This window comes from Canis lupus, chromosome 18 (assembly GCF_011100685.1).
Source record: "Canis lupus familiaris isolate Mischka breed German Shepherd chromosome 18, alternate assembly UU_Cfam_GSD_1.0, whole genome shotgun sequence".
Lineage (NCBI taxonomy): Eukaryota > Metazoa > Chordata > Mammalia > Carnivora > Canidae > Canis > Canis lupus.
The window spans coordinates 40,303,979-40,326,432 of NC_049239.1; the positions used below are offsets into that span (position 1 = coordinate 40,303,979).

General features: G+C 35.4%; 2 protein-coding genes across 2 annotated transcripts; one reads left to right on the forward strand and one right to left on the reverse strand.

The window, feature by feature from the left end:
- Nucleotides 1-4,585: 4,585 nt before the first annotated feature.
- Nucleotides 4,586-5,542, forward strand: OR10AG63 (olfactory receptor family 10 subfamily AG member 63). The gene is given in 1 exon segment (NM_001389025.1): nucleotides 4,586-5,542. A coding segment is annotated over 1 exon segment (957 nt).
- Nucleotides 5,543-11,151: 5,609 nt separating this feature from the next.
- On the reverse strand, nucleotides 11,152-12,126 carry OR5T8 (olfactory receptor family 5 subfamily T member 8). Its single transcript, NM_001389029.1, is given in 1 exon segment — nucleotides 11,152-12,126. A coding segment is annotated over 1 exon segment (975 nt).
- Nucleotides 12,127-22,454: the final 10,328 nt, after the last annotated feature.

A 22,454-nucleotide genomic window follows, 5' to 3' on the forward strand; every position in this document is an offset into this window, starting at 1 on the left:
AGCAGTAATTATTTTACCCTGCTTATTTTATTTCACATATTTTTCAATTCAAGAATCAAAAGCCATAAAGGAAATACTTTCTTCCAATTAGATTCTTTTATGAGATAAATCTTCTGAACTTGAAATATACAAACTATAACTACAGGTATCAATCTTTCATTTTTATAAAAGTAAATGATACATAAAATGGACATGGAATCTTTTTGTGATTGTGAAATGTTTTATATTTCTTAGTTGTATTCATATTACTAAAAATATTAAATTCAAAATTGTATTTCCTATTCAATATTCTATGGACCCTATTAAGGTTATTTTTTTAGTATAATTGACATACAAACACACAATATTACATTAGTTTTAAGTGTACAACATAGTGATTCAACAACTCTGTAAATTATCCTATACTCACAAGTGCAACTACCATCCATCACCATAAAATTCTATGAAGCCCACTGTATTTTTATTAAGAAAATTGACCCTTTGATTACATGGGTGAGTTTGAAGTCAGGTCACATCCGAGCTTCCTGATATTGGGCAAATTGTTTAATCTCTGTATGCCTCTGGCTTTTTATGCAAAATGTGAATAATAATAGTACCTACTTCATTCAGAATGCAATAAACAAGATAACACAGGGAACGTCATTAACAGACCGGTTAGCACATAATAATTGTTCAAAACCTAACAATAAAAAAGTAGTTTCAAATAATCAGGCCTCTCAACTGTCCATAGCTATGCTTGTTCCTGCTAAAATAGAAATATTGGTAAAGGAAGAACTCAAGTTCTCATGCTAAAACTGCACAATGTCTTTAACTGTTAATAAAGAAAATAGATCAATTTCAGAAAAGAAAATAGTTGAAGAAAGTTCTCTCAGGATGTTTTCATTATTAAATAGGATTTGAATTAAACTTTCTTTTTTTAAATTAAACTTTCTAATTTAATTTTGCTTATATACCTTTAACAAAGCCTACTTGTCTAATTTACTCAAAGTACAGGACACTGGCACAGATGAGAGAAAAAAATTGAAAATAAAATCCCAGTTAGAGTGGTTTTTCCCCAGATATTGCTGCTGGCTAGTATCTTTCCAGCATAGAAGAGTCTATTGATTTTTTTAAAAGATTTTATTTATTTATTCGAGAGAGAGAGAGGGAGAGAGAGGCAGACACACAGGCAGAGGGAGAAGCAGGCTCCATGCAGGGAGCCCGACGTGGGAACTCCATCCCAGGTCTCCAAGATCACACCCTGGGCTGAAGGCAGCGCTAAACCACTGAGCCACCCGAGCTGCCCAAGTCTATTGATTTTTTTTTTTAATTTATTTTTTATTGGTGTTCAATTAAGTCTATTGATTTTAATCTGTTTTCCTGCCAAAACATGACCTGTACATTCTCTCTTCTCCTAGGTTAAGAAAAGTCTTCTCCAGGGAAGAGTTTAAGATGAGAAAATTTCAAAAGAAAAAATATATGTAAGTTAAAATCATAATGATATATCAATAAGTATGATAATTATCATAATAGTGTCTACTAGAACTACAACTTATTTTAAGTAAAGTGATTAATGCAAACTATGCTGCTTAGTCTGCAAAACAACTCCTTGAGTTACATGTTATCATTACAGCATCAAAAAAGGAAAATTGAGCTCTGATCATTTGAATAAGGACAGTTTTCCAGAACATATCTAATTTCTGTTGTAAGTTACTCAATATGAACTTCTTTGGTCAGTGAATTTGAATCTAGTTGAATGCAGCGTGATTGCTGAGATAGATGGGAAATATTCATTTGTGCCACTACCCAGGGGGAATTATTTAAAAGATCATTCATCCTTGTAAGCATTTGACTAGCTATTGGAATATGAAACTGAAGGAGCACATGAGGGCAATTTATTCCTGGAATATGCTTTATTACTTTCTCTTAAAAGTAAACATCACAAAATTATTTCTTTCTTTTTAAGATTCATTTATTCATGAGAGACACACAGAGACATAGGCAGAGGGAGAAACAGGCTCCATGCAGGAAAGCCCGATGTGGTACTTGATCCCAGGTCTCCAGGATAAGGCCCTGGGCTGAAGCCAGCGCTAAACCACTGAGCCACCCCGGCTGTCCCTACAAAATGATTTCTGTGATACCTTAAAATCTGATGAAGTCCCAGATTAGACATCATGACCTTAATAAATTGTCTGGCGCTCCCTTATTATCCTTAGTCTACTTTGTATTGAATGCACTAAATTTGTCCATTAAAACCACACGTATACTACAAAATGTACGTTGATTGATTGCCTGGTACATTCATCAAACATGTCTGGGTCATTGAAAATTTAATTCTTCTATTGCAGTTGTTTTTCATTAATGTACAACTTCTGAAGAAAAAGAAATATATAAGAAAGGTGGTATAAAATCTTGAAAGTTTTGAGAAGGTATAAGATGGAGAAATAATTACCAAAGTGTGAAAAGAGGAGAAAACAGAGAAAGAGATCAACAAAACAAAGGTAGAGATGATGGCAAAAGGGGATTTGGGGAGCGTGCACTTGGTCTCAGTTTATAGAACATATTATTTGAACCTGAAACATCCAGGTCTTGATCCCTTTTCTTGACTTATGTTAGCCAGGAGAGGGCTTTTATCTTCAGAGTATTCTGAAAGTTTCTGAAAATTTTCTGAAAAATTAAAGTCAGAATGGAGGATTCTCTGAATGAAGGAGGGAAATATTTAGGATTGGTCAGAAGTAAACATAAAATATAAATTATACATTGTTTCAGTCATGTGGGATCTGTCAGAGGTGAGAAGAACCAGGTCTCAAAAGAAGAAAAGTGGGGATTGTATTTTGGAAGAAGGAAGGAGAATTTGGAGACTGGGAAATTGAGGAAGAGACTTCAAAAGTCATGGCAATATGGGTTTTGGAGTATGTAGCAATCTTAAAAAGGTCACAGGTTAGTAATAATGAAGTCTAGATGGACATCACAAAAAGGGTTGTGGTGTCTAGAGTGTAGTGCCATGGCAGAGACCTAACTTAGGTGGTCTAAAAATGCTTATTTATGGAAGGAGCTAGGTAGACTCTGTCTACACTGCATTTAGTGCTGTACTCCCTGGTGGTTAGTCAGCTGTAGATGTTTAGAATACAGGTGGCCCTTGAACAATAAGGATTTGAACCACACAGGTCCACTATACATAGATTTTTACAGTACACACTGTAAAAGTGATTTCTCTTCCTTATGATTTTCTTAGTAACATTTTTTCCTCTTTCTTACTTTATTGTGTGAATACAGGATATAATACATAATATATACAAAACATGAGTTGTTTATATTAGTAATTAAGTTTTGAGAGAGCCAAAGTTATACGCAGATTTTTTCTTTTTACTTCAATTCAATTAGCCAACATATAGTACATCATTAGTCTCAGATGTTGAGTTCAATAATTCATCAGTTAGTTGCCTGTAACACCCAGTGCTCATCACATCACATACCCTCCCTAAAAGAAGATTTTGGGCTGCCCATAGTAAGGTTGGTGCAGTGTTCGAGGGTCAACTGGATATATTATAGTCATAATACACAGTATTTATCCAAAATAAACTATAATATACTACAAAATATATGTTCATAATATATATTTAAATTAATCATGTATTGTATATTAATAATATATACTACATATATTTAGAAACTCATACTTAGAGGAAGAAGAAAAGGTATGCAAAAACAGATCTCACATTATGTTTGGCATCAAGTGTATGAACACTAAGATCAAATTCTCTTGCACATTTTATTTTCCCTTTTCCTAGTTTAAATATCTCATAAAAGAACCAAACTTATTTAATTATTCCTGAATCATAATATTTGAAAGATAAGCAGAGTTACTATGATTTTGGGGGCCATGGTAGGGTTAAGGACTTATTATAATAAAACTGTATATAATTTATTTTACATTTTAAATATATGACTTGCTATGATGCATTATTTCTAATATAACTTTGTATGATATATTAAATGAAATAGTTTTCTATGATGGAAGCTAGGTAATATTCTCTGTTTTTCCAAAGAGTCTCAGTCTCTTTCCCAGATACTGTAGCCAGGGTTGGCCTGAACTGGGGCTGGCTATGCAGTCTTACTGACCACCTTGTCCTGTGGTTATCTGAGATGCAGTTCACAGGGGAAACATCAAACCAAACAAGAAAGAATAATATAAATGGATTGTAAATTAAAAGATGCTAGGCAGAAACAATACAAACAAAATATAGTAGATTCCAGAGTGATGAGGAAGGAGGCACATTTCTCATTAAAGAACGTCCTGTGTTAACTAGCAAAGTTCTTATCCTGAGAATAGGGTACCTGACACGTTTTGCTTTTATTTTATTGTTGTCTGTTTCAGTGTGTTATTCATTTATATATCTATTAGTATTTGCAGGGAGATTAGAGTTTAAGATTGCTTTCTGTTTTTATATACTGCAATTTTTATTACCAACAATACAAAACAAAATAAAAGCTGAATATCTATTGTTTGTCAGTGGATTTTAAACCATCTGTTTAATTTGCCCCTGTTCTGCAACTGAGCCTAGCAACAAGTGAATTCTAAGCCTTGAAATCATTTTGCTTGTAGATGGAATCCACAGGACAAAATCCTCTGCAGGCGAATCACACTACATTAATGGATTTCATCCTGGTTGGTTTTTCTGATGTTCCTAACCTCCGAGGACTACTTTTTGGGGTGTTTCTGATAATCTATGTGATTATTCTGATGGGTAATAGCCTCATTATCATAATAACCAAGGTCAATCCCTCCCTCCAGACTCCTATGTATTTTTTCCTTGGGAACCTTTCTTCCTTGGAAATATGTTATGTGTCGGTCACTGTCCCCAGATTATTAACAGATCTTTGTAGACAAAATAGAAATATTTCTTTTCTGGCCTGTGCTACTCAAATGTACTTCTTTCTGATCTTTGGAGCCAGTGAGTGCTTCATTCTGACTGCAATGGCTTATGACAGGTATGTTGCCATTTGTAACCCCTTACTCTATCCTCTCATCATGAACAACAGGCTGTGCATCCAATTGGCAACTGGCTGTTGGATCACTGGAATTCCAGTACACATAGGGTTCACCTACCTCATCTTCTCTCTACACTTCTGTGGGTCCAATAAGTTGAATCACTTTTTCTGTGACATACCTCCAGTACTTAAGCTTGCCTGTGGGGATACGTTCATGATTGAAATGTTGGTTTATGAGGTTGCTGTTCTAGTTGTCACTATTCCTTTTTTGTTGATTCTTGCATCTTATGTGAAAATAATCTCAACCATCCTGAAATTGCCATCAGCAGCTGGGCGAGCCAAGGCCTTCTCCACTTGTTCTTCACATCTCATGGTTGTGGCTTTATTCTTTGGATCAGGCATCATTACATACTTAAGACCAAAGTCCAGTCATTCAACAGGAATGGACAAGTTTCTTTCTCTTTTTTATACCATTGTGACACCAATGTTTAACCCCATAATATATTGTCTAAGAAACAAAGAAGTTATGGTGGCATTCAAAAAATCCCTACCAAAATGGATTGTACTATGACTCAGAAACATAACTCTATAAAATTTGTTACTTATTTATCAAGTCCTCATATACTCATGCTGGTTCTTCTCCAGTTTTGCAATGACTCTTACTTATTTTATGTAAATGATGTCATATTTTTATCTAACATAAAATAAATCTGGAGGTTATTTTTAAATAGTAAATTAATTTCAAACTTAATCCAAGGTATTGAAATACTTAAAATAACACATTTCTATTAAAGGTTCTATTATTAAAGGTTGCTGTTGTTGTTACTTGTTTAAGATTCCAGAATATGGCCAATGTTTTCTTTTACACAAAGAGGTTATTCATTTTTATCTCTCCAGTCCCAACACACTGCATAAAAAAATAACAGACATCTAATTAACTATGTTATATTAAAAGCATGACTAATAGCAAAAGTTGAACTACTGATGTCTTATCTGCTTATGATCAACAATTTCATTATAATCAGGTGGGGTCATGTAAAGAAAAGAAAAATTTGAATCCATCAGCAATGAGTACAGTTAACATGTTACAGAGTTGACATCCTATCTGTTTTTATTGGTGATTCATCAGCTAATTCCCTAAAGCTGAATTCACATATGAAAAGGGGTGCCACATTATCTCAGTTCCAGAATCCAGTCTTAGTATAAAATACTAGCTCATCCCCTTTACTTTCATTGTGTTAATTAGAAGACTTGATGATAATTTAAGTAGATATACTGTAAATATATATAGAGGATAAAAGCATGTGTGTGTGAGGGGGGTGAAGATAAAGGTACTTGAGTAATTGAAACACATTTTTTATAAAACTATTAAAATGTTAATTCTGGGTTGTGTAAGTTACTTTTTTTTACCTCTTTCTCCCTTCCTGAAGAAGAAACCAGCAATTTCCCTTCTTTCTTTTTTTTTTAAAGATTTTTATTTACTTATTTTAGAGTGAGAGAGAGGGAAGGAGAATATTCAAGCTGATTCTTCCCTGAGTGCAGAGCCTAGTACAAGGCTCGATCCCACACTCTGAGATCAGGACCTGAGCCAAAAATCAAGAGTCTACTGCTTAACCTACTGGGCCACCATCCAAGAGCCCTATCTCTTTTTTTTTTTAATCTTTTTTTAAAAGAAATTTTATAGTGTTTTAATGACAAAGAGCTGTGTTGAAAGATAGGAAAGGGTAATTTTGAACATTAAAGAAAAAAATTTATAAAACTCATATTAGTCAACATTGTTCTTCCTGTAACCATTTCCTCCACACAATCCTGAATTCTGTAAACCTCTGTGCACCACCCGTTCCAGGACCTTGGGTACTCCTACCAGGCTTCTTATAATGTTCCTTTCCAAATACAGAGTACCTTTACTTCCCTCCACATTCTGCATCACCCAGCTGTATTTACCATCAGAGTCCTTTAAAAGGAGAGAGTGCACATAACACAACTTCTCTACAATTTTTCTTGGCATAAAACCTCAACTTATAGAAGAAAAATGAACAACATATATTAAGAAACAATTATCAAGGTAATAATAATAATATTCAATTTTAACAAAATATAGCTTTGTATATAAGAGATAGACATATCATAAGAAAACAGATCTTAGAGATGTTAATGTGAAAGCACGGCCAAAACAAATATCACGGGACCAGTCATTTTAGTTTTTAGCAACGTCACCTCTAGAACTGCCCCTCCTCCGATAAGATCAGACTTGTCTATTATGTTTGGAATATTAAAATTCTGAAAGACGTCTGCAGCAGCAGAACAAAGGGTGAGTATCAGTGTATACAGTGTTGGTATTCTAAACTATGCTATCAGTCTATACATGAATATCAAAATTTTATTTCCCTCTAAAATGTATGCCCCTAGAATGTTGTATTAGACACTACATATGGGAAATCCAGTCTAAAAAGGATGAAAGGGGATCCCTGGGTGGCTCAGTGGTTTGGCGCCTGTCTTTGGCCTGGGCCTGATCCTGGGGTCCCGGGATCGAGTCCCATGTTGGGCTCCTGGCGTGGAGCCTGCTTCTCCCTCCTCTTGTGTCTCTGCCTCTCTCTCTCTCTCTGTCTATCATGAATAAATAAATAAATCTTTAAAAAATAAAAATAAAAAGGATGAAAGAAATAGGAATATCATAGAAAGGCTATTGAAAGTGACAAAACTCTTGTGTGTCTGGAGAATTGTCCCAGTCATGTGAATCCCAGGAGAAGGGTGGACTTTCTAGGTTCAGCCTGACTTCTTGGATGAGGAGGGCAGCCATGCCAGAGGCAAGTCCCATGTGAAGATGAGAACTTGAGCTGCAAAATACTACCAAGTTTTTGGAGACATAGAACATTAACTTATAGGCATTTTTATCTCTGTTGACTCCCACAGAGGAAACAGTACTAATATACAACATTTGACCTGAGGGAGGCTTTTAAAATTTTCTGCATTTATATCAATTGAATTTTGTGGCAACCCCGCACTGAGCAAGCCTATTGGCACTCTTTTCCCAACAGCCTTTGTTCACTTCACGTCTCTGTATCACATTTTGGTAACTCTTACAGTATTTCAAGCCTTTTGATATTATTAGACATGTTATGTTACTCAGTGATCAGTGATCCTTGATGTTACATTTGTAATTTGGGAGGATGCCATGAACTGTTTGCATATAAGACAATGAACTCCATTAATAAATATTGTGTGTGCTCTTACTGCTCCACTGACCAGCTTTTCCTGTCTCTCTTTCTCTCTTTGGGCCTCCTTAACCCTTGAGACACAGCAATATTTAAATTAGGCCAATAAATAATCCTATAATGGCCTTTAAACGTTCAAGTGAAAGGGAGAGTCACACACGTCTCACTTTAAATAAAAAGCTAGAAATGATTCAGCTCAGTGAAGAAGGCATGCTCAATGCCAAAATAGGGTGTAGGCCTCTTTCACCAAACAGCCAAGTTTTAAATGCAAAAGAAGAAAAAATCTTTTTTTTTTTTTTTTTACTTTTTTAGAAAAATTCTTGAAGGAAATTAAAAGTGCTTCTCCAGTGAACATATAAATGATAAGAAAGTGGAACAGCCTTCTTGTCAACATGGTCAATATGGAGAAAGTCTTAGTTGTGTGGATAGGAGATCAAACTAGCCACAGCATTCCTGTAATCCAAAGCCTAATCCAGAGCAATGGACAACTCCCTTCAATTCCATAAAGGCTGAGAGAGGTGAAGATGCAGAAGAAAACTCTGAAGCCAGTAGAAGTCAGGAGGTTTAAGAAAGAAAATGTCTCCATAACATCAAAGTGCAAGATGGAGCAGCAAGTGCTGATAGGGAAGTTGCAGCAAGTTATCCACAAGATCTAGCTAAGATATTAATGAAGGTGGCCTCACTAAACAACAGATTTTCACTATAGATGAAACAGCCTTCTACCAAAGAGCATCACGTGCTACAGGGATATCTTTCATGAAAGGAAGAGTCGATCAATGCAATAAACGTTACTGTTGTCCTATTTTAAGAAATTGCCACAGCTGCCCCCATCTTCATCAGCCACCACCCTGATCTGTCAGCAGCCATCAACACTGTGACAATGACCCCCCCCCACCCCCAGCAAAAGGATTATAACTTGTTGGAAGTTGAGATGATAGCGTTTTTTTTGTTTGTTTTTTGTTTGTTTTTTGTTTTTTGTTTTTTGTTTTTAGCAATATAGTGTTTTTAACTTGAAGTATGAACATTTTTAAAAAATCATAATGTTTTGGCACACTTAAGCTACAGTATAGTGTAAACATAACTTTTATATGCACTGGAAACCTCCCCCAAAATTCATTTGACTTGCTTAATTGTGATATTTACTTCATTACGGTGGTCTGGAACTAAACCTGCAAAGTCTCTGTTGTATGCCTATAATTAACTTTGAAGGAGATCTATCCTTGCAATGCAAATAAGGCCTGTTGAAAGCAGGGCTTAGGGGAGCTTGGGTGGCTCAGTCAGTAAAGTGTCTGCCTTTGGCTCAGTTCATGATCTTGGGATTCTGGGATGGAGCCCTGCATTGGGCTCCCTGCTCAACGGGGAGCCTGTTTCTCCCTCTTCCTCTGCTGTTCCCCCTGCTTTTGCTCTCTGGCTCTCTCTCTGTCAAATAAATAAATAGATGATTAATTACTTTTAAAAAGAGAAAGCAGGGCTCAATGTGTGTATGATAAAGACTCTCTTCTGTACCTGCTTCTTAGGCATGGGCAATGAGGAGCTTTGCCATCTGCAAGGGCATCACAGGGTGGAGGAGAAAACAGAGCCAAAGCTGAGTTTGTACCAAGCTTGTAGAGAACCCGTAAAAATAGATTGGGGCTTAGTTGTGTCAACCTAATTCTGCCAGCTGGTTGTAATTTACCCCGAATCGTGCTTGTCTTTTGTCATTCTTGAATTTAAGTATAATTTTGATTAATGCTAATGCCTGGTCTCTGTGTTCTATGAGGAAGTAAAAGTGGATTTAATGTCCATGTCCTGCATAAAATAATCATAAGGGAAGAAATGCATCCTTAAAAACACATGGTAAGAACACCAGGGACTTGAACACACTATCTGTGGTCCCAGAATCACAGGCTGGGATTAGACTGCTGCCAATGCATAGATTAAAGGTTAGAAGAGAGTGTTCAATCTGAAGTCAGATACAAATGACTCCTTGAAAAGTGAATTGGGATTATGTGAGTTGTGATTTTGCTATGAATGAGGTGGTATTTGCTCAAGATAGTCAGATATGAGTATAATGTTCATTTATAATTGCAACTGTGGGAGCCTATACAATTTGAGTTACATGGAGATGAAAGATAGTACTACAATTTAATCTGAAGAGTGAATGCATATGTGACTCCATGAGTATGTATGTGTAAATAAACCCAATATTTGTATGATGAAGTCTTCTCCCCTAATACTTCAGAATATAGCTCTATATGGAGATTGGGTCTTTGAGGAATAATTAGCTCAAAATGATGTTGTATCCAATATGACAGTTAGCCTTATAAAAAGTGCTAACCTTAAAAATAAAAACAGCTAATTATCTTAGTGGCAAAATGAGTTTATTCAAGTAGCAGAGAATTACATTTGGGCCATGCAAGCTATGGGAAAAACATTGGCAAGTTCAAACAACAAAGGAGAGGAGTTTCTCTTTTGTAGAGGAAGGGGAGACTTGGGAAAGGCTATTATAAACAAAAAGTCTATTGGAGTAAACAGAGTTCAAAGTATAGTGGTTTTGCATTGGCTGGGTTGTGACTGTCTCTCATTGGCTGGGCTGTTGCCAGGGGAGGAGGAAACCTTCCTTCCTCTTGCTGGAATTAGTAAAATAAGAATTCTTCTTCTATTAGGAATATAAGATACATCTCTTCCTGTTGGTTCTCTTACTGACACGTGGTAGGTGTAAGTGCTCCTTCTGCTGGCCTCCTGACTCCTTTTTAAATTGGTTTCTCTTTATTCAGTTTCAGAAACAAATGGATGACACAGTTTCTGCTTGTGTGAAAACCACACTAGCAGTGAGTTGACTATGATCTTTATTTAAACATGTCCAAGAAGAATAGAAAGACACTAATAAATGAAAACAAAACACTTTAATCATAGCTTTTTGATATGAAGACAATTACAGCAGTCTTAATTTCTTTCAATTGGATGTTTAGTGTGAAAAGTATACTTAATTGGCAAACCAGTTTTTACCAAATACCCTTTTCACTGCATCTTTCACATCTTTGTTCCTCAAACTATAGATGATAGGATTCAGCATGGGAATCACAATTGTGTAAAATACTGACACTATCATATCATGATCCAAAGCATAGCTGGAATTGGGTCTCACATACATGAAGAGAACCGTACCATGAAAAATTGACACTCCAGTTAGGTGAGAGCCACATGTAGAAAAGACTTTCCGCCTCCCTTCAGCAGAATGCACCCTCATAATGGCCACCAGAATGAAACCATAAGAGACCAGGACTATCAGAATAGTGGATATCTCAATAGATCCCGCAAAGTAGAAGACTAGCAGCTGGTTTGTGTGGGTGTCAGAACAAGAAATGGCAAGGAGAGGAGGGATGTCACAAAATACATGTCTAATTTCATTGGATGCACAAAAGGATAGAGTAAAAGTAGCCACAGTGTGTAAAGTAGCATGCAGGAATCCACATACATAGCAGGAAATTATGAGTGGCACATAGACTCTGGGTGACATTCGAACTGAATACAGGAGAGGGTTGTAGATCGCTTCGTAGCGATCATATGCCATTGCAGCTAAAATAAAGCATTCTGTGGTCCCAAAAGAAATAAAGAGAAACATCTGTGCTGCACATCCAAGGAATGAAATGGTTTTATCCTCTGCTAGGAAATTGACTAACATTTTTGGAGTGACAGCTGAAGAATAACAGGCATCCAGGAATGATAACACGCTCAGAAAATAATACATGGGGTTGTGGAGCCGAGAATCCCCAAGGACCAATAAAACCATTCCCAAATTTCCTATCATTGTAAAAAGGTAGATTGCTAGAAATAGTAAAAATAGGAAAACTTGCAGTTTAAAATCATCTGTGAAGCCCGTCAATATAAACGTGGTGACTTCAGTCACATTTTCCATCTGAACCCTGCACAAATCTGAATCTGACAGCACTGCTGACATTTCAGTCTCTACTCATAGATTCTAAAGACAATATATTTTTTTTTGAAAATATAATCTACTCAGTCATATCCTCATGTTTGTCTCTTAGAAGGATGTATGGATACCTTTGGCACTGAAGGAATAAGCAGCAATGAAGAAACAGAGTCCTCATGGATGCATTACCCTGAACAAACAGATTAAACAAGTTACTTCATTTCATTGTTGGCTAAATTTACCATGGGAAAAACAATGGCACTTCATGTGGTTCAATTTCCAGTTTTCCCATGTCTCTCCATAGTTTATTTTACTTTTATTGTTTTTCAAATTTTAACTTGGTACCAAGTCAAGATCTTTCTCTACACATATGGTCGTTATCCTCACAGAGCTCTTGGGTGTATTTTGAAATACATTTCTGTGAAAAATGATTCATGGCCATTCCTTTACTGGGTTATGGTTGCATATAGAATTTCTATATTTACTATGAAATAAATATCACCTGATAATAGATAATAAAATTGTACCAGTGAATTCTAAAACAATAAAATCATTATATAAGCACACCATAGTGTTTTATTACTGCTCTATTTTTCTAGGCTGTCAGACTGTTTCCTACCCAGTGGAGCATGAAGAAACATAAGCACATAACAAATGAACAAAATGTTGCAGAGTCACCAGTAAATGGATTAAAAGCCTCCATCCCTGAAACAATTAAATATTGCATCTACCATATTTAGATGGCAGATTTTGGCATGGCGACTCTTGTTTTTCCTCTGCGTGTCATAGACCAAAATTTATAAAGGAGTAGAAAATCTATAGTGTATAGGACTGGTGAATTCAGTGAGCTACAATTGACTTATAACTTAAATGAAACACACCATGTTTGTTATACTGAGATACCCACACATCAAGGAGAGAATGGGAAAATCAGCTTAGAACTATTATTAGAAGGGAAAAAAAATCCACCTTTATTTTCCCCCAAAAAATTCCTCCCAGATTCATATGAAAATCTTTCTTAATACATAGAATAAATAGCTTTTTGAATATGAGGGTTTCAAAGCAAAAAAAAAAAATGTTCATTTGATCCTTAGAGAATTATAGAGCAAAAAAAAAAAATGTAATGAAGCTAAATATTGACTTCTCTGTTAATTCAGGCAACTTATACATTACTCATGAGAACACACACACTCAAATGTTTTCTTAAAAAATAACTTAGTTTGAATGGTTATGTGATAAAATAACTTATAAAACCATCAATTAGCAACATTAAAATGTATGATTGTATTGCTTGACCATCAAAAAATACATTATGTTTCAAAATTTTTTGTTTTCTCTTTCTCTCTCTCTTTCAAGAATCCATGTATTGTGTACATAAATATTTACTAAAGAGAATCAGATACAAAATAGGAATTAAGTAGGTAGAAAGAAACAGAGTGAAAAGAAATTAAAATATGAAAGCAAATTTTGAAAATGGACTAATAGATGGTCTACTAGAGGATTCCATTAAGAAATACATGTTGACTGACATACATATGGGAAATTCCAGTTTCAATACAGTTCTAACCTTTACTTAACTGATGTGTCTGAAGTAGCACACCTGTGGAAGACAAAGAACATTATACTAAGACTCTAAAATCCTGGATTAAAATCTCAGAATTAGCACCTAATATGACCCGGCAATAGAATTCTATGCTCCTAACAAAAGATTAAGATTGACCAAAATTTTTGTGCATCTCTTGTTCATCTACATGAACATCATGTGATTGCAGAGTGCTTATATATGAGATGCACTAAAATATGTTTTAGTAAAGTATTTGTTATACGTGAGGGGCACATACACATGAAATATGACTTCCAAATTTTATTTAATTACAACAAAATAAATATGGAGTTAGAAGATCAATTTTTCATCAAAGCATTGAATAATGAAAGAATCCCAAGTGGTTATTCTTTTATTGTGTATATATCTCTTAGATGACACTTACATATTAAAATACCAATCTCATGAGACTAAACCTAATGAATCCTGATATCCTGTGGTATCAGACATCTTAAAAATGTAGCTCTGTCACTGCATACTGACTTTGGACATGTCAGTAAAATAATAGTATGTTTACTCAAATCCCCCCCATAGTTTTGTCCATAATAATTTCCCATAACTCTTGATATCTGATCATTTGTGTAGGGCAAGAAGGTAGTTTATGAATAAAGGTACATTTTGTTCCAAATTATGACAGAAAATATGAGGTTCATTTACTTTATCCAAGATGGTTCTTCAAACAGGCATTTCTGTCAACTAACATTTAAAGACATTAGAACTGATTATTTTTACATCTAGCTGATTTTCAAAGACAGAAGCTTGAAAGGCAAAATACAGATCCCAAACTAAAATCAAGAGTTCCTCAACTCTAATACAGTCAGAAATAGACCACATGGACGCCATGAGAACTGTACTACAAACACTAAGCTTGAGAAGAAAGCAAGATCTGATGACAATTGCCATAAATTATGAAGTGGCTACAAGATGTTAGGAATTTTGTGTGCTTCATTGTGTGCAACCTACAAACTAAATAATTCAGATCCCTTTATTGATGATAACACAGAGGACCAGCTGGAGCTGTAAATTAACCCAACTCACATAGTAAATTACTAACAGAGGCAAGATTAAATTCCAGGTTTCTCTGTCACACATATTAAGCTACTTCCACATGTCCATATTGAAAACCCGCTGTGACATGCGCTAATTCTGGAAGTGCTATCCCCTCGAATCAATACAAAATAACATCTGCATATATTTGAATTTCTTTAAAAAGCCATCGGGCTTAAGTACACTTAAGACACACAAAATAAAAACCTGCAGTAGCTTGTAGATTAGCTAACTAGCAAAATAATTTTAAGTTGATCTATGATCCCAAAATGGCATATACCTAATGCCTGTTTTATAACTGATTTTTCCACCTAATGCTTTTCCTAAATTTTAAATATAGCCATTTATTACTACTATCCTCATTCTCACTGTTACCGCCCATCGAAGAAATTAAAGCAATTTTCTAATTTATAGCTCTATTGATCTAAATATAATGGGAACTTTCCAATTTCTCCTACTATATTCCCTGGAATACCTTCATTCAATTTTTAATTCAACAGTAAGTGGACTAGAAATTTCTATCTTAGATTTAAATTTAAAATGTAGAATCTAGTTTGAAGTTTACGTTCATAGCTTCTAAAATAGTTTGTAAGGTATGAAAAACCTTTCCTCTTACCTGTGGAAATAAACTGCTCACTCAGTTAAGGTACACTACAAATATTAAGCATTTGGACTCGTGTGCCAGGTTCTCAAGCTCTTCTTGAAGTCCACAATGATGCCCCAAGGACAAAAAGCATTAATTCTCTTCTGGGACAGAAAAATAACAAGATGACTTAATTTTTTTTTTTTGCATAATGAACAAGTGACTAGTTCTGGAGTAATTATCTACATGAGAAAAATGACTATGTGATGCACTTTGGCCTCATACAACCTGATTCTCAGTGGGAAAAATATATGCGTAGGGCTGGGAAAGAAATCTAATGCTACACAACATAATCCTGGCTCTGATATAAATAGCTACATGCCATTGGGTTGATGACTTAAGTTCTTCGGAAAATGTAGTTTCTCCTTCATGGGAAAAATATTTGTTTCCTTCTTTCAAAATTCTGTAATCATGTACATAATGAAATAATTTGAAAGCATAACCTATAATGGACTTCAAAATCACTTAATAAGGCTTATCGTCCTTACTGAACTTTTATTTTTTAAAATATTTTATTTACTTATTCATGAAAGACACAGAAAGAGAGGCAGAGACATAGGCAGAGAGAGGAGACTCCTTGCGGAGAACCCAACGTGGGACTCGATCTGAAGACCCGGGATCACACCCTGATCTGAAGGCAGACACTCAACCACTGAGTCACCCAGGTGCCCTGTACTTATTTAACTTTTAAAGTGCTATACTTCTAAGTAGTTCAAGAGATATATATAAGTTCATTGAGAGTTTAACAAAGGAGATATAAATAAATGAATAGCAAGTATTGACAGGAGATATGATGTAGGGTACAGACAACTACAGTATTTTATATAGTTCATTAGAATATTAGAGATGTGGCAGAGATAAATGTCAATTTTTTGCCTTGTATGTGGTCCTGTCTTGTCTTGGGGATCCCATATACTAATCTATATCTTAGTACTTAGTTATGTACTTACATTTTTTTTAAATTGTAAATAATACATAGATACCTGAACTGTACACTCAGAGTTTCTAAATTAGCAAAGAATGTTGGCCATAGAATATGGGTGAAAAAGAAAAGGAAGAAATAAAGGGAGACAGAGAAGAAAGAAGAAAGAGAGGAAGAGAGAAAGAAAGAAAAAAAGGAAGGAAGGAAAGGAGGAAGGAAGGGAGGGAGAGGAAGAGAAAAAGAGAGGAAGAGACAAATAAAGAGAAAAAAGGACGAAAGGGAGATAGAAAGGAAAAGAAATGGAAGAAAGATGAGAACGACGGAAGGACGGACTTGCGTCCAAAAGAAATTTTCTGCAGAAAAACTACTCCCGACCCGCCCCCCCCTCCCGAATAAAGCTCCCTCCCCCCCTCCCCCGTCCCCCCCCGCTACGCTCCTCATCCCAATCCCGCGCCAACGAAATCGCTCCTAAGCCTCATCCCGCAGCCATACCTCCATCCTCCCTATCCCGCCAAGCAAGAAAGAAAGAAAGAAAGAAGAAAGAAAGAGAAAGAAGAAAGAAAGAAGAAAGAAGAAAGAAGAAAGGAAGAAAGAAGGAAGGAAGAAAGGCAAGGAAAAAAAGAAAAGAAAGAAAAAAGAAGAAGGAAGGAGAGAGAGGATGAGGAAGTTAGGGAGGCAAGAAGGAAGGAAAAAAATGATAGGCATCCCAACTGAGAAGACGGTATTTGTAGCCAGTTCTATTATGAACAAAGATATATTCATTAAATGCAAAATACCCACGTATTCAGTGTAACTCTAATTAAAATTAAACAAGTGTTTTTGCAGAAATTACAGGATAATTCTACATTTCATATAAAAAGGCAAAAGAAATATAGTAGTCAAAACAATTTTGAAAAAGAACATAGCATTGGAGGATTCCCATAAGTTGATCAAGATTTACCACAAAGCTAAACTAACATAGAGTGTGGCATTCATGAAAAGATAGACTAGATCAATGGAGTACAGTAGTCTTCAGAATTTCATTCACAAAACATAATCAGTTGATTTTTGACAGCTTCTAAGAAAAATTCATGGAGAAAATATAATCTTTTAAAAAATGATGCTAAATATGTAGAATAACCTTACTCCACAAAAAGGAGACAGCGACTCATTCCTTGCCCCAAATAAAACCTCATCTCAAAATGGACCTTAGGCCCTAATATAAAACCTTATTCTATAACGTTTATAGAGAGAGCATAAGACATTTGTGTGACCATGGGCTAGTCACAAATCTGTATGTAAAACACAAATTCATGAATCAGAGGAAAGAAAAATGATGAAGTGTTCCTCATAATTAATATCTGCTTAGTGGAAGACAATGTCGCGGGAGTGAGTCAGCCACAGACTTGTACAGAATATGTAATAGCTACCCTATAAACAGTATATCCAGAATATATAAAGATCCTAAAAACTCAGTAACATGGAGAGAAGAATAAACAATAAAAGATAGACATAAATTTAAATAAACACATCATCGCAGAAGATACACAGATGTTAACTGTGTATCTTTCAAGCACATGAAAAATTTTTCGATAGCATTTGGGATGAGGGAAATATAATTTAAAACCACAATATAATCCTATACACCTATTAGAATGACTAAAAGTTTTAAAGTATAATAGTAACAGGGCAGCCCGGGTGGCTCAGCGGTTTAGCGCCACCTTCCACCCAGGGTGTGATCCTGGGGACTCGGGATCGAGTCCCACGTCGGGCTCCCTGCATGGAGCCTGCTTCTCCCTCTGCCTGTGTCTCTGCCTCTCTCTCTCTCTGTCTCTCATGAATAAATAAATAAAATCTTTAAAAAAAATAGTAAATAACAATAGAAAGTTCTCTTAAGGATACAGGGCACAGGGAGCTCTCATGTGTTGCTAGTAAGAAGCAAAATGGTACAGCCACTTTAGAAAACAATTCGATGGTTTCTTACAGTGAAAATACAGTTACCATTTACTTCAGAAATCTTGCTCTGTGCTCTTTACCTAAGACAAATGAAAACATATGTTCACACAAAGTCCTCATTGCATTATTTATAACAGCCTTATTCACTATATTGCAATGCTAGAAATAATCAAAATGTGCATCAACTAGTGAATGAATAAACTGTGTACTTCATTATCCTTACTCATTTCTGAGCTTGTTTTATTCTGGACTTTCTGATATATCCAGATTCTGCTGCTGCCCATGAGAAACTAATTTTTCATTAAGTCTCATATTTAGTGAGCTAGTAGTCTACTGTCCCTAAGAAATTCACTGGTAATTAGGGACTATTTTACTGAAAAATAAAGCCTCTCTTATTTAACATTTAATGTCCCAATACTATTTCCCTAAATATAGAAAAAAATGTGAGAATATTCTTGTTCCTTTCCCCCATCATGTATTTTTTTATTCATTTCAAAAAGACATCAGCTAATAAAGAATACTGTATCGTTAGCCTTTAGAGAATAACTTCTGAATGATTCTAGTTTATATTTTTAGAAGTTTTGTGCATTTAACACATGCATGTTACCTCTTTTTTATTTACAATTTAAACTGTCATTAATCTAAGAATGGATGAGCAGTAGAACCTTTAAAAAAAAAGATATTGTAGAAGTTGTACAATTTAGCAATGCATATCAAGTTTTTCCACTCCCTAAAATTTTAAACTAGTGGAGATGGATAGCTGTTAAGAGAAATTGGAACTAGTTATCTGAACAATCCAGGACTTTTTATAAAAGGTTTATTTATTTATTTATTTATTTATTTATTTATTTATTTATTATAGACATAGAGAAAGAGAAAGAGGCAGAGACACAGGAGGAGGGAGAAGCAGGCTCCATGCCAGAAGCCCGACGCGGGACTCGATCCCAGGACTCCAGGATCGCGCCCTGGGCCAAAGGCAGGCGTCAAACCGCTGAGCCACCCAGGGATCACCGTATTCGTCGTTTCTAATGGCTGAGCAATATTCCATTGTATACAAAGACCACATCTTCTTTATCCATTCATCTTTTGATGGACACCGAGGCTCCTTCCACAGTTTGGCTATCGTGGCCATTGCTGCTATAAACATCGGGGTGCAGGTGTCCCGGCGTTTCATTGCATCTGAATCTTTGGGGTAAATCCCCAGCAGTGCAATTGCTGGGTCATAGGGCAGATCTATTTTTAACTCTTTGAGGAACCTCCACACAGTTTTCCAGAGTGGCTGCACCAGTTCACATTCCCACCAACAGAGCAAGAGGGTTCCCTTTTCTCCGCATCCTCTCCAACATTCGTTGTTTCCTGTCTTGTTAATTTTCCCCATTCTCACTGGTGTGAGGTGGTATCTCATTGTGGTTTTGATTCGTATTTCCCTGATGGCAAGTGATGCGGAGCATTTTCTCATGGGCTTGTTGGCCATGTCTATGTCTTCCTCTGTGAGATTTCTGTTCATGTCTTTTGCCCATGAACAGAAATTTCACAGAGGAAGACAAAGATAAACTCAAAATGGATGAAAGATCTAAATGTGAGACAAGATTCCATCAAAATCCTAGAGGAGATCACAGGCAACACCCTTTTTTAACTCGGCCACAAACTTCTTGCAAGATACATCCACGAAGGCAAAAGAAGTAAAAGCAAAAATGAACTATTGGGACTTCATCAAGATAAGAAGCTTCCGCACAGCAAAAGAAACAGTCAACAAAACTCAAAGACAACCTACAGAATGGGAGAAGATATTTGCAAATGACGTATCAGATAAAGGGCTAGTATCCAAGATCTATAAAGAACTTACTAAACTCAACAGCAAAGAAACAAACAACCCAGTCATAAAATGGCTCAGCAGTTTAGCGCCGCCTTCAGCCCAGGGTGTGATCCTGGAGACCGGGATCCAGTCCCACATCAGGATCCCTGCATGGAGCCTGCTTCTCCCACTGCCTGTGTCTTTGCCTCTCTCTCTCTCTCTCTCTTTCTCTCTCTCTGTCTCTCATGAATAAATAAATAAATAATCTTAAAAAAGAAACTAAAATCATTGTGCTAGAAGTATTCACTGTATCATTCTGCCAAGTCTTCCTAGTTGAGAAAGGTGACATCTGAAAAGAGAATCATGATGGTGCCCAAACAAATAGCAAGAAGTTCCATTAAGAAAGCCATTTTTTTTTGGTTTGTTTTCTTTCAGAGCATTCCCAGTAAATACTGGCAACTCATTTGAGTCCATTTTCAATCATACTGGATTAAATGATGAATGAAGTTTTATTTTTTTAAAATCTCTCTCTCCTTTAACATAATACTTGTTCACACTATTTATTTTTGGCACACCCTAATTTACCTAGTTAGTTCTTTTGTAATCTAAGTAGATATGGTTCCAGTAATATCATTTTATGAAAACAACACCAATGAATTAAGACAATAATTTCAGAGCACAGAATGTTAATAGTAACTGATGATCAAATATTTCTACATGGTGCCAATCTAGAGAAATAATGGAAGAAAAACTACCAAGAAAGTTGATTTTATAACAATTATGTAATGCCTCTGTTCCAGTATTCTACTGCTTCATTAAAAAAAAAATACTCCAGACTTTTTAACTTAGAATAATACTACTTCATTGTATCTCATAAATGTATGGAATTCAGGCAGGACACAGCTGGGTGACTATTTTGTCTTGTGGCACTGATTGTGGTCACTCAGAAGTAGTCAGAAGGTGATAAGTCTGATCTAGAATGTATAAAATGGCTTGAAAAAATCTATTTTTGTGTAACATATTCTATTGGGGAAAAACAGTTAAAATTAGGAAAACACATTGTTAAGCTTACATAAAATAACCAAAAAAAATACAATCATATGCATAAAAATTGTATTTCCAGTACTTGGTGGTGTTTAATTTGTTTTGGGTAGTCAGAAATTACAAAACAGCTTCCCATAATAACTGGTATTATGTATCTCTTTTATCTCACCAATGAAACTTTTGCCTAGACAACAGAATTTTATATGTGATTAACTATATAAAAGAAAAGAAAAATGATAATTAAGTGCAGATTAAAAGAGAAGAAAGGCAGAGTAAAAATTTCGACAGTTACTATAATTGTCACATGATATAAATGTATGTCTATAGAGAAAATATTCCAGAATCTTCAATGAAATTATTATAGTTCATAAATGAGTTTAACAAGTTTGCTGAATACAGTCAATAAATAGAAATTAATTTATTTTTATTAAAAGAGGCAAACATAGTTTGATATATAAAGCACTGTGCCAAAAATGTTGTGCAAATAGAATCAAATATATCAAATACTTGAGTGCTATAATTCTCATAAAAATATGTAGAAAGTCTATCTAGTAAACTATGAAATAATTTGAAGGACCTTTAAAATAAATAAATAAATGGATATTAAAACAATGTACTGGAAGACTCAACATTGAAAAGAAGCCAATTTTCCTCACTATGAACCACAAATTCAATGACAGAGTAGAATCCCATCTGTGTGTGGGGGGGTGTATTTGTGTGTAATTTAACAGGCCAATTCTAAAGTTTTGAAAGTGATGACAGCCAACAATATCTAAGGCATGCTTGACAAAGAGCAAATGGAAGGACTCCCTACCGGAATCAGATTGGGGAACCATGGGAACTTTCATTCAATGCTGGTATATGGACAGGAACTCAATTAAAAAAAGAGCTTGCCTTCATCTAGAGACTCTCAGCCTTAGATATGTATCCAGCAGAATTGCTTACAATGCTTCCAAAACTACAGAGACTCATATGTGTGTAAGTTGCATTGTTCAAGGAATAAATGATGGTGTACCATTCCTTCCCACAAGGCTTGCACACCCTCACCATTAGTATATAAAATGTGTATTTCCAAGTGATTACATTGGGAAAATGTCCTAAGATTTCTTATAAACTAAGTATCTGTGCCCTTTAAATATTTATTCCTTTTTCTTTTCTTTTTTTTTTTTTTTTTTGGAGGGAGGTACTAAAAAACTTTTTAATAAAATTGATTGGGGAACAGAAATATCTGGAGACCACTTCTCCTTTAGCCATAAATATTCTCCCTTTCAAATCACGTTATTGATCTTTTTTTAAATTTTTTTTTTAATTTATGATAGTCACAGAAAGAGAGAGAGAGAGGCAGAGACATAGGCAGAGGGAGAAG